This window comes from Pocillopora verrucosa, chromosome 2, assembly GCF_036669915.1.
Source record: "Pocillopora verrucosa isolate sample1 chromosome 2, ASM3666991v2, whole genome shotgun sequence".
Lineage (NCBI taxonomy): Eukaryota > Metazoa > Cnidaria > Anthozoa > Scleractinia > Pocilloporidae > Pocillopora > Pocillopora verrucosa.
In genome coordinates this window covers 5,404,879-5,418,438 of record NC_089313.1, presented here as the reverse complement: position 1 = coordinate 5,418,438, position 13,560 = coordinate 5,404,879, and the positions used below count along the sequence as shown (strand labels likewise).

The 13,560-nt window shown below is 41.1% G+C and overlaps 1 protein-coding gene across 1 annotated transcript; it reads right to left on the bottom strand.

Annotated features, from left to right (window-relative positions):
- Positions 1 to 330: 330 nt before the first annotated feature.
- LOC136279196 (ATP-binding cassette sub-family C member 4-like) lies at positions 331 to 12,663 on the bottom strand. Its single transcript, XM_066162768.1, has 7 exons — positions 12,454 to 12,663; positions 7,274 to 7,814; positions 6,387 to 6,769; positions 4,674 to 6,022; positions 3,512 to 4,082; positions 2,218 to 2,354; positions 331 to 1,771 (listed from the first exon to the last, which is right to left on the bottom strand). Exons 2-7 carry the CDS (start codon positions 7,802 to 7,804, stop codon positions 903 to 905), a joined length of 3,840 nt encoding a protein of 1,279 aa, XP_066018865.1. The 5' UTR covers positions 7,805 to 7,814; positions 12,454 to 12,663; the 3' UTR covers positions 331 to 902.
- Positions 12,664 to 13,560: the final 897 nt, after the last annotated feature.

Below are 13,560 nucleotides of genomic sequence, written 5' to 3'. Positions count from 1 at the left end.
TCCCTGGAAGAGACTCTTCTACAGCCAGTGCTAAGGAGTTTTATTACAGTTATTACTTAGAATAATGAAGGGCTGGAAAATAAATTGACGAGAGCTCCGCTTTTAGGCCTGGCTAAATCTATATATTAGAGTTATTATTTATCTTATATGGACTTTAAAAAATCTGTGCCGCTATCACGTAGACCTGCATCTCCTCTCATTCTTTCCGCTTGTCCGATAAGATCTTAATTTATACCCAACGTGAATGCTGACATGCTCATCCGAGGAGATCTAAATTTATACCCAAAGAGAATGTTGACATGACAACCTGTTACTCTCTGATATCGGACCCTAAATCTGGATATAGCTGGGCTTCTGAACAGTTTCCTATTTCTGAATAAACTGTTATCTCGTTTCATGTGCGCATTGCGTTGGGTGGTAAGTGGCGCTCGTAATTCGTTCCCAGGGCATCTCCATTGGTCTTTTACTTATGATCAATTGAGGGACAGACGGATAAGTGACGTCCACATGAAAAAAATTAGCTTTGTTTATTACATAAAACAAATGTAATCTATGCTACGGTGGGTCTGTTCATTAATATATCACAGAGGACGTCATAGAGCAGTTGGAACATCAGTGACACACTCGCCTGCGCCTAGTGTGCAGGTTTTGCTGTTCTTACCACATTATGACTTCGTCTGTGATCTAATACTAAACAGAACCACAGCAAATTGGACGTTGCGTGACACCGCGAAACATGACAGTGAGAGAGATTTTAAGGATGCATAGGAGTATAAAGGAGCCAAAGCCGAACAATAACATCAAATGCCAGCTCTGGAAAAGATTATAAACTGTATAATATCTTGAGTTCTGCAGGATCACACCTGCGTGACATTCGAGGTATTTCAACCTTAAACCGCATCTCACTTAATGTTCATTATTGAGTCAAAATTGTCAAACCCTTTAACTTTTCCATCTTTCAAGACCAAAATCTTCTCGCAGTCTTTTATCGTGTTCAAACGGTGAGCTATAGTGATGACAGTCGACTCCTTCAGTTTGTCCCGTACTACATTCCAAATCGTTTCCTCTGTGTCTGGGTCAACATGCGCAGTTGGCTCGTCCAAGACGACGATTTTACTTCTCTGTAGCAGCACACGAGCCAAGCAAATTAACTGCCGCTCTCCAACACTCACATTAGCACCATATTCCAGCAGTTCGTGATCCAGCTTGGTCTCAAGCCTCTCGACAAAATCTTTCATTTGCACATCCTCTAAAGCCTGCCATAATTCAGCGTCTTGAAACTTGTCTAAAATATCGAGATTTTTCCTTAAAGATCCGCTAAAAAGAACAGGACTTTGACCAAGAACCGAGATACCTCGTCGGGCTTGTTGGAGGCCTATCTCTTTAATTGGAACATCGTCGATGATTATCTTTCCATCAGCATCAGGCATGCGCATGAGAGCTGCTACAAAAGATGACTTCCCAGCTCCCGTACGGCCGGCAACTCCAATCTTTGCTCCTCCTTTGATGCTAAGATTGATGTTTTTCAGCACTTGAGGTCCCCCTGGATAGTACGTCAATGATACATCTCTCAACACAATACTTCCTCTCCGAGGCCAGTCTTTTGGCGGTGTTCGTTCTTCTTCGTATCCAGGCTCCTTATCGAGTCGGGTGTAGGTCATAACTCGCTCAACTGACGTCATGTAGTTTTCCACTTCAGACGTTTTTCTAACAGCGTATTGAGTCGCGCTCAGAGTTTGGATGACGTAAACAAGAGCGAGACCAGCGTAAGCTGAAAAGAAAAATTAGAATTTGAGTCTATAAATTCCGGACTTGTTTTCTCTCGATAGCTCAAAATATATAACGAAAGCTTTACAAAGCTAGGTTACCTAGCCTAGTCCAGGCAGTCACTTAATGGGAAGGAATAACTAAAGCGTCTTTTTTACATCTTTCTCAGTGTCGTTGTTTTGACTCTAAGCTTCGTAGGTGCAGAGGAGTTATCAACACAATTTTCCTGTTTTGAATCATAGAAGACACTTGAAATTTTGCTCTGCACTTAAGCCACCCGAGTTGACTCTCACGTTTCTGTCGTGTTTAGAAACCACCCGTTCATGACAGAGCACGTATAGTCACACTTATTTTACTATTCAGTTGTTCCTGCTGTGTTAATACACGACTATACAGATTCTTACTTTACATAAAAAGACTAAAAAATGTTAGTAAGAATCTTGAGCTTACCGGCATCTTGAGATACCAAGATTGCAGCCAGAGCAACTGCACCGACTAACAAGGAAGCGAGACAATCCAAACGTGCACCGAGCCACCTACCGCTGGCCATCACCATAATATACGCCTGATTATGAACATCTTGATATCTGAGGGGACAAGTTTTTATCACAATAAGTTTTAATAATGGAGTTATTTTTTAGTTGACTGTCGAAAATAAACCGGGTTGTATCAGCTTTCTATTACTTTGATTGGTGATTGGTCCAGCAAACTTACGCAAAACCAACTGCCTATTGGTCGAACGCGTTTCTCAGTGTTCAATGCCGTTTCCTTGTTTTTGAGTTAAGTCCTCTGTCACTACTTGTGATCTTTTCTTTTGTTTTGATTGGCTTGTTATTATAAAATAAATAAATAAATAAATAAAGATGTTACTCTCCAAGGAACATCCGTAAGCTTCTTGCTAAGTAATCCGAAAGATCACTTCCGTAACCACATCTCACTCTTAGGTATGCTCCATTCGTCCAGATGAAGTGAGAGCCGCTAGAGCCGAGTTTCTTAACGATATGAATAATTTTCATTAAAAATGTAAATTCGCCAAAAACAGACCAGTTCTTAATTGTTCACTATCACAACTCCATCTTGTATGCTAAGTATAACATTAATCAGAAGGAGAAGACGAGTGGCACTCGTCTGTATCTCCTGTTAATTAAACTCATAATGGTAATAGAACTGAGTGGAGTCCAATTCGGCCAGTAATCATACGAGCGATTAACAAAAGGGGACGACTGCGAGGCGGGAGTCTGGCTTTTTTAATCACGAGTATTATTAAAGGCAGAATTGCATGACATGACGTTCTCTTACCAATTGATCAAAACTGTGGCAAAATTAGAGAAAGAAACTAACATCGCTTATACGTTCCATACATTTGTTATAGTTTCGACTAATTGTGAAATTTCTACGTCACGCAATCTTGTTGATTGACGGTTCATATTATGCGACTGTTGAAACCCTATCAGAAGGATGAAAACCGCACAGAGCAATTACTGTAGTCTCACAACTGGTAATACCCCTCGTGCCTCTTTCGGATAGCTTCGTTTCGCCACCGTGCCTCGTACCGAAAGATCCACCTGCTGACCATTGTCTCAGCACGTACCGGATAGGATTACAAAAGACACGTGATGCCATTTCGCGTATTGCCGGCAAATTTAAGAAAATAGCTCACAGAAAACGAGCGACTACGAGTCACTATTGCCCCGTGCATTTATCGGCTCTGACACCACAAACTTAATCAATGTCTTTGACATACCTGTAGAGTGCATCCACAAAATCTGTCTGTCTTCCTCTCGTACGAATCGTGTCCAGTCCTATCAGGGTCTCCGAAAAATGAGCGAACACTGGGCTTCGGGATATCGACTCTAACCTCTTTAGTTCTCTGGCAGTCTTCAAGTAATAATTGGATAGAAAAACGACCAACATGGAAATTGGAACAACAAGAAACATCAGCCAAACATTTGTGACAACTGTTACCAGAATTTGGCCAAATATCACCAAGAGCATCTGCATTGCCGCCAGGAATGTTTTGGGTAACATCTCATCTACGCAGCCAATATCATTGGAGAAACGATTTAGGATTCTTCCCACTGGATTAGAATCAAAGAACAGGACAGGTGCTTGTAAAATGGCCACAACCATTTTATCGTGAAGATGCTCGGCGCACTTCAGACAAACATGGAAGAATCCGTAAGCCCGAACGATAGTAAATATAAAACACGCGCCAACCAGACAGGCGAAGACAGATAGATAAGTCTTGTTATTCTGATCCTCTGGGTTTAGTTTTGCAAGAAACGAAAGCCACAAGTCTGGAGCAACTATGATGGCTGAAAGAAATACCATTAAAATGCAGTGGTTGAAATGTATTTTTGTATGATCACTCAGTTGAACATTGTAAGATTTCTTGGGCCTAGACACAACTCGCCTGAATTACCTACTACCGTTCACGTCTTGGGGATTTTTATGCAAGTACCACAACGTCACAGAATAGATGAGGCAGTCAACCATGTCACACATAAATATTATTAAAAAAACTGCTTTGGTCTCGAAGAGTTAGTCTGTAGAGCGAGTGGTTTTTCGACCTTTTCATGCGAGTGGAGGCAAGTGTAAGGCAAACGCGAGGAGAAAAACACCAGCTCTTCCTTTCGCGTGTAACTCTCCATTCACTCGCGCTTGCCTCGCGCTTGTACGAGCAAGTGAGATATCGGAAACATGGTCAGAAATTTGTGCAGTGTCTCTAAACGCTACCTGCTAATTTAAAAAGAACGTTTATTCTTGGTTAAAAGCATAGCCATTGTGAAATGATTTGCACGAAACAGAATAAAAAAATGGAAGAAACGAAATATAGAAAAAAGGTTGCTGTTTCCCCTGTTAGAGCCTGACCCAAGGTTTGTAACTCACTCAAACAATAAGTTTACCTTGAGTAATGAGACTTAAACCAACCATTCCAGTTAGCATCAAAGGATGTGCTCCACATCTGAAATAGTCCCAATAAAGCCTGGATGTCACAACTCCGATTCCCCGATCCTCCTGTGCTATCTCCAAACTCTTCGCCTCATTGGTCAGAGGATGTATTATCTGGCACTTTTCAGCATCATCGTGTTCCTCCTTATCTTCCCAGCAGAACGGCTCAGATGAGTCCGTTTTGTCCTTCAGAGCTGCTTTATAGAGCGGGTCAACAGTTGAATTGATTACACCTTTTTCTTGCAGCTCAGTAAAGCGTCCCTTGTCGAGGACACGCCCTTTGTACAACACAATCACTTCATCAGCGTTTTCCATGTGCTGTTGCTGATGAGAGGCAAACAGAACGATTTTATCGCCAAGTAGATCTTTGATGCACTTGTTAAAGATGTGTTGGCCAACTTTAAAATCGACAGCACTCAGTGGATCATCCAATAGATAAATATCTCCGTCAGAATAAACTGCACGAGCTAAACTTACTCTCGCCTGTTGTCCTCCACTCAGAACCTCTCCGCGTTCTCCAACAACTGTTTGGTCACCATCAGGTAACCGCTGAAAGTCTTCTTTCAGAGCGCAGACGTCGATTATTATTTCGTACTTGGACTCCTCGAAGGGTTGACCAAACAGAATGTTTTCTTTTACCGTTCCCGAAAACACCCAAGCAGTCTGAGGCAAGTAAATGACAGACCCTTGATAATCAATCGTCCCAATGGTGTTCCAAATTTCACCAGCGATCGCTGAGAGCAGAGTAGACTTACCACTTCCAACCGGGCCGGTGATGACTGTTAAACTCTTTGAAGGTGCAAAAAAGTTGATATCCTCAAGAATAAATTCATCTTCATGATGCGTTTTTGCGTAGCTTAAATTTGACACACATAATATAGTAGGCCCTAATTCTCTTGACTCACGAGAGAGGGAAACTTTCTCCGTATTTTCTTCTTCTTTTTTCAAGTAACTGCGACTTAGGTAAGTTGCGGTACTTTTCGCTTTTTGTTGAGGCTCGTTGCTTACATCACTCTCCGAGGCTTGCAACATATTTTCCAGAAGAAGGAATTCTTCGATTCTTCCGAGCGAAACGTAGGCGTCATACGTTACCATTAAACCTGATGTCATGTTCACCATACCACTAAATTTTATAACACCCATAAACGACAGCAGCATGAAAACATTGGCGGGCGTGAGGGTCTGGCCTGTAAGCACCATAATAATTACTGACACCAGAGTGGCCAGTGGCGTTGCACTGTATAACAAGGCATCAATACTTGACTGAATGGCTGTCCTCTTCGAAATGACGCTGATTTCATTTCTGCAGATAAAAGTTGTTCATCAGTTATGTGGGCATTCTGTCGAACCAATTCGTCCTCTGTGTTCTCTCTAATTTGAAATATAAAGGAGGCGAGCGGGCAGCAAGCGCACCCTTCCTCATCGTTCACTTCTTTGTGAAAGTGCGTCTTTTGCGAACCCACGACAGCGTATGAGAAATAATACCAACTGAAGTCAAGTTAGACTCAATGAGACACTTTTTTTTGTTTGAACTGCTTAGCTAATAAAGCTCTCAGTGGAGACAAAACATATTTGTGGATTTTGAATAATTTAGGTCAACAATCAAGGGGATGAATAAAGATAGTTGTTTTAGCCTACTTCTGATGAAAACTGACAATTTACCTTACCTTCTTACATGTCTTATCTTTTGTCCATATTCGTCCTCCCACGCATGCGTTTTGACCGCGCGGATCCCGGAAACTACTTGATTCATTAGGGAGATTCGCTGATCGGACACTGTAGCTGTGCGCAAGCGCAGCTTAGCATTAGCATAGGACAAGACGGCAAAGTACGGCATAAGAACACAAAGAAGGAACACACCCATAACAGCCTGCCAGCCAATCAAATTGTAGATAAGGAATATTGCCCCTACATAAGCAAGGACTGCGAAAACGGCTGAGACAAAAAACTTGACTGTCTCTTCTTCCATTCTTTTAACATCATTGGATATCAGGTCGAGTAAACGTCCTGCAGTGAATTTCAGTAACGTCTGCTTGCTGAGTAGAAGTGTCTGAAAGAGAGTACAGATTAGACATTAGAGAAGTATGTTCCATAAACCATATGATTTTAATCTACGGCATAAAGACATCCGTTCCTGCGTTTCGAGACGAGTGTAAACAAAACTCTACCAAATTATCTTTAAATTTGACAAAAAGAGCCACAACTAAGGCGCCATTTTGAATCTCGCTAAGAAGCGTGGCCTTATTTGTTATGTTTCTGTAGCCTACTTCCCCGTTAACTGCAGGCTAAATAACTGTTTGTCTCTTCGATTTTTTTTGTTGGTGAGCGGGATTGCTTGCTCTCGCAGAAGCACCAGCGATGATGTTCAATTACCCTCTCCTTCAGGGTCTCCATATGGTATAAGCTGGTTACAATCGATCAGATTTCTGGAAAAATTATTTCTAGATCGGATAGATAAAGGTGTTTTTCGGCTTAGTTTGGGGTGTTTAGGGTATTAGAAAAATCAGTTGAGCCTATGACAAGTGCATATAATACTCTTTAGGATCGTGCCTACCTTTTGGTACACCAGTCCCCTCAGGGCGCTTCCTATTTTGATCCCCAATATTTCACATCTGTAGCTTTCCTGGTGCATACCAAGACCACCGATCAAACCATTGAGACACATAGCTAATGCGCAGGCGTAGAGCCGATAAGTATTCTCTGCCTCAGTTGACATAAGCTTAGAAACAAGATACCCGAGGAAAAGTGGAAAGAGAAGGCGAGAAGTTGTACACAATATATTCCCCATCAAAATGATGATAACATCTTTGGCAGAAAGCATATCAAACACGCTTTTCCAAAGTTTGGGCCTTTTCCCATTCATCTTGCAACGATGTTTCTCGCTCTCCCAGATTTTTTTAAGCTTGTCGGTGACAAAACGGCCAGAGTTCTCGTCTGACAAGGGTAAAAAGTCATTTTGATCCAAAGGTCTTTGACTGCCCTCCTTTAGGACCCCGTTCATCCAACGATAAAAAAGAGAAGATACAAAACTGACTTTTTTATCTTCTTCACCAGAGATTTTCCTGTAACCGCCTTTAGATGCCATCACTTGAGACCTACAAAATACTTAGCCATTATTAGCATGTTCAACACGATGGTCAAATTTCTTCGCTTGTTGTTCCAAGATTTCAGAACCAACTTGCCCTCTAAGAGTTGTAAACTTACATAAAATCGAATAAGTCACGGTGTTTTGTAGAACCTCATGACTTTTATATAGCCTAAAATGATACAGCCTAAAACAAAATGGTAAATAACCGTCATTAAATAAGCTTTGTGCTCGAAGAGTGTCGAGTTTTCCGTTCTCTACTTTTTATGAACGTTTAATTTTCTTGGCATAGTTTGCGTGACAGCGATTGCAACCCTTGTTTTGTTTAAAATTTTGCGCAGGAAATTTGCGCACGGCCGGCCAAAATTGATCCCCTTGCTTAGGTGAGCCTGTTGAGCTCCACGCTTCCTTTAAATAGGAACCAAATAACGGGTGAACAATATCTTGTAATTATTTGAGGAAGCGGCATGGAACCAACTTTTCATTCCGAATTGAGTTTCCACAATTTTTTCGCCATCCCGCTTTCCTTTTTGTCTCCTCTAAGCAAGAACTCGTCGCATACATGACAAACTTATTAGTCACAAAAATAAATCAATAATTGTAATTAATCACACACGAGATCTTGAGACCTGAGAAACCACAGAAACTGAATGGGTTTCATCGGTCAGGAAGCCAGTTTTTTATAAAACAGTTTCAAAACACTCTGTCTTTTCTAAGACAAATTTGAACAATTTCTTTTCCTTCGTATGGAGAGCCAAAACCAGTTCGAGGGATTGACAAGCCTGACCTGATTAATGTATATGATTGTAACTGCCACTGGCGACTAATACTAACTAATTCCAGCGCAATTTTTAACGCGGAACGAAACGACACGGTACGGTTAAAACTGCAAATAAAACAGCGAACGAAAACTATTACAATATAAACTAGACTAAATACACAAGGAAAGCTACAACGAAAACAACGAAGAAAACTACATGATACAAAACTTACATTTGTTGCGATGTTATAGATCCTGCCCAGTGGCGAAAAAACTGCATGAAGCGAAAAGAACAAATATACGAAACCACACTCGACGAAACTACACTGCAAAACTGCCCCAAACTACGATGAACAATACGGTTAAATACGCGCTACGTTACGCAATGTTACGCAATGACACAAAGAAAGCGCACACAAAATTTTACTACAATTAGCACTCTTGGACAAGAACAATAAACGAAAAAGGATGTAAGGCGTTGCGATCTACAATGATTATCGACAATTTCCTTAGGCAGAGAAAGTCCATAAGAACAAAAACATATTCCACAAAATGATCAACATGCAATATCAACTTCTATCATTTGTCCTTGAAAATGACAAGATCACAATGTCACAACTTAAGTCCCAGCAAACGAAGTAATGAACTCCTGGTAACAGAGAGTATCTTGTATTGTGACAAAGGAATCAGCAAAAGTTTTAACAAAACAAGTTAGGCAACAGAGAGTACCTTATACGAAACACAAAGCTCGTGCATCTCCGGATACACGGTCATAATCAGACGCAGACTGCCGACCATGCAGACTGGGTAATAGTAGGAGCGAATTTGAATGGCGGCTGAGGATAAAAGACAAAGTGGGGAGGAGTTAGGAACATAAAGCGAACTGGTCAGGAAAGGAACTCAACACTCTATGATCCTCTTCATTTTACACTCATCAGATGACTCGTTCGTCTCATTCTTTGTGCCAGCAGCCGAAAAACTAATTTCTCAATAGGGTCCCCGAAAATGATTTCCAAATTATATTTTTGGATGATATTTAATCAGTATTCTAGAATAGAAGAAGACAGAGGGACGGGTGAACAGGGGGGAGAGAGGGCGGGAAGCGGGAAATATCTGAGGGCGGAAAGCGGGAGCAGAAATCAAAAAGGTATTCGTTTGTTGTTCATTACTGTCTACCATCCAGGCAAATTTTTTTGACTAAGCTTAACGTCTGGAGAAAAGTCGTTTGAACCTTTTCAGCGACAGTCGAACACCGCTAGATTCAAGGAGACAAACTTGTGACACTAATTTATTTTGTTATTGTCCAATGCCTGAGTGTCAGGACGACGTGGTACAGTGCGAGTCGTGCGCGGAATGATCGCATGTGAGCTGCAAGGGATTTAAGACTGCACCGGAGGGCGAGTGGACGTCTTCGTAATTTTTAAGGTGTTATTTCGGATCCCTTAACAGTTAGTAATCGTTAAAATCAGAAAACAAGATTGAGCTCGATGTAGTAGTCTCCACTTTTGTTGAGACGTAAACATAAATGTTGATTTGCATTTGAAAATAAGCTGAGAGTTCTAATAGTTCAGAATAGAAACATTTTTTCTTATCATAGGCTTTACGAACGACTTGTAGTAGGAGTAGCTACTTCGTTCTTCTTCAGAAACTGTTTAATGTTATTTGATTAAAAAATCAGACAAAGTTATTTTTGTGACTGGACGCAATAGTCTCCACTATTGTCATGACGTTTCGTATCAAGGTTGATTCGCATCAGGAGAAGCAAAGATTTATTGTAACATTTTCAGTAGTCCGAATGCAGTAGTTTGTTCGCAATCGATTCTTGCGTATACTGCACGACTCGCTTTAATAAATGCGGCAGAATTGGAACGAAATGGCTGTTTTTCTTTACCTTTATTGAGGAATGTTGTGTTTTGATTGAAAAGAACATCGACAAAAGCTTGCAAATAGAATTGGTTACCAAATATGATACAAACGATATTTAAAAGGAAAAGTTTGGTAGGGTGGTCCAAATCTGCGAAGAAGGGTCCATATCCGCGAGCAGATTTGGACCGGACACTGTCTAGAGGAGACTAAATGCCCGGCAGTCAGAATTTTTTCACAGAATTTCCACCAAAGTTAATGTTCTTTCAAACTTCTTGGGAATATCAGATGTTTGCTTAGAAATATCAAGCGATTCCAAAAATTAATTTGGTCTTTTAGTGGACAAATTCTTCGAGCTTGAGCGTACTTTAATATCGCTTGGTTGTCAACGTTTCTGTTCAGACTGCCGGGTACGGTCTCGAAAAGCCTAAATACCCGGCAGTCAGAAATTTTCTCCAAAGTGCCACTAAATGGTTCCTTGAAACCTCTTAAGAGTATCAGATGTCTGTTAAGAAATATCAAGCGATTCGAAATGTTAACTTGGTTTTTCGGTGGACAAATTCTCCGAGCTAGTGAAAAAGATAACATCAATGCTCTTTCAATTTTTTGGCGGGTTAATTAAGTATGCATATAAGGTCCATTCAGATGTCTCTGCCGCCGTTGACGACCAATGTAGTGTGAGCGGAAATCATTCGTTCCGTTTTTTTTCTTTTTTTCGTTTAGAAATAATTTGGAAATGTTTTCTGGAAATTTTGTCCAATGAAGAATGGACCGCAGCATGACTTTAATTATTGGTTCATATCGAAATTTTCAACTTCAGTTGTTATGCGGATATCAGCGGCCATCCCGAGGGGTCGACCCCCGGGCACCCAGGGGCATTTGTCACAGCTGCCGTGACAAATACATGCTAAAGCCCCTCGGGTAGGGCAAAAAATTGGGACAAATACCCCCACCCCTGGAGCAACCTGGGCAACATATAGTCGGTGTTGCCTGTTCCTCGATGCAAAAGTACGAGTGATCATGGTTTACTGAAGCCACATCAGCACTAAAATCCACACAAGTCTCTATGGAGTCCTCAAATTCGAGCTTTCTGGGGCAAACTTTCTTGGCTTGCGGTTGTTCATCACACTGTCTCTACCTATCGGCAAGACGCTTCGAATGCGAACTAACCGTATGAAATTGAAATCTCGATGTCGCTTTCCTTAAAATGCAATGAACAGATTCTTGGATCGCCGAGTGTCTTGAATTTTTTATCCGCTCGCTTACAGAAAACCTCCCACTTCTAACGCTCATTGGGCCTTGTAGGAAAGCAAAAATAACTGAGATCAGGTCGTTTCTTACTCCCATTACGTGCAAATCCCGTGGGTATGGCCCCGGGGTATTTTGCCAAAAACGCAAAAGCGCTCTAATGCCCCGCGTGCGGGGCATGCCTTTGCTACAAATCCCCTGCTAAGCCCGTGGGTTGCCCTTGGGTTGCCTGGGGGTCGACCCCTCGGGATGGCCGCTGATACCCGCATTATCTGAATAGTTCCGCGCCATAGATTCTTTCGTTCTTAATAAGTTTGACAAATCATTCATTAGAAGTCTAAGGTCCTCTCCACAATTTTCTAGGAGAATAGTAAAATGGACCTTAATTTCAATCGCACTTAACTTGACTTGCACAGATTCGGAACTCTTAACCTCGCATAAGAATAATTTAAAACAAAAGTGTTCCTCAAAAGTGACATAAGCCTCCAGACGTCAGTTTTCCCTTTGTTCTGAGGTATCACTGCTTTCCATGGGAGCCATGGGAGCTCACCCCACGCTTTTCCTAAGGTTTTCCCGTCATACCATAGATATCATTGTGCTCCCTGGTGCTGGGATGCACTTTGAGAGTGAAGTGTATTCAATGCACAAACACAGAAACAAAGCACCTTGAAGACCCGTAACTTTCTGCACGCTAATTAATTCCTTTGATAAATGCATGTGACTATAATTTCCATTATGGCGAGGGCTCTTCAAAAAATTTTTATGATAACAAACTTACCAAGAGCAAGCCAACTTTGCAGACTCCGCATTTAACTTTGTGTGCGTAAAGATCCCTCTCTGGAATGACGCTTGCTAGGACGAAAGCGACAGCACTGTTTTTTATTGTTTGCGGTTGAATGAAGTTCCGAATGAATTTATTTCCGCCAGTTTTTACTAACTCTCCTTGTCCTCCTTACATCGGCTGGATATTGAGTATAGAATCTTTATAAGTGAGCTACGCACAAGATTACGAGTAGTTTATCATTTGATCACTGAGTTCAGCTGTATGTAACCAAACCAGCAACTGCGAGAAAGAGTTGATTCACTCAGTAATCACGTGTTTCTTCATTGCGTGTTGTTTACATTGCATAAGTAATGTTCACGCTTGACGGATCGTGTCATGTTTTCTGTTCATGAATCAGGCATCAAAATACAGCTTGCATACTTCTGTAAAATCTTAACGCAGCGAATTCGCAATTTAAGATACCGAGTCGAACCAGTATTTAGTGGTTACCCACGGGGTTACCGCTTGAAACAGGTTGACCGCTCGATACAGGTTCCACACAATAGGAGTATTATGGAAAACGACAGAAAAACGCCAAGTTTTGCCATAATAGACCACTTTGTTTACAAAAACTCGCTCAAAAATACTACTAACATTGATTCTGGGAGATAAACGTTTGACGGGTCTCAAATCCACGCGAGAGCAAACAGCCTCATGCCGTCACGCATCGGCGTCAACAAAATGATGCAAATCAATAGTGAGATAATCTTTGTAAATTATTTCGTGGTTTTGCTTGATATGTTTTTTAAAAGAAAAAAGAAATTTTGAGAGAGATTTTGTCTAACCCCAAACTATTTTTAAAACGCAACTGGAAACCAAAGTCAATCGATCGTTTTTACTACTGATGTATTTATCCGAGAACTGTACATGTATTGGATTTTTACAGAAATTGCCACGAATGTGGTCAAAGAAAACAAAAGATGTACTCAACCATGTACCTTCCTGATCATTCCTTATGCGTTCTGAACAATGCGAATAGCACGAGGTATTCCTCTTTATAAATCTGGCTTTGTTTACTAATAATAGACTAACTCTGTTTTATTCTTTTTTTTTTTAACTGCT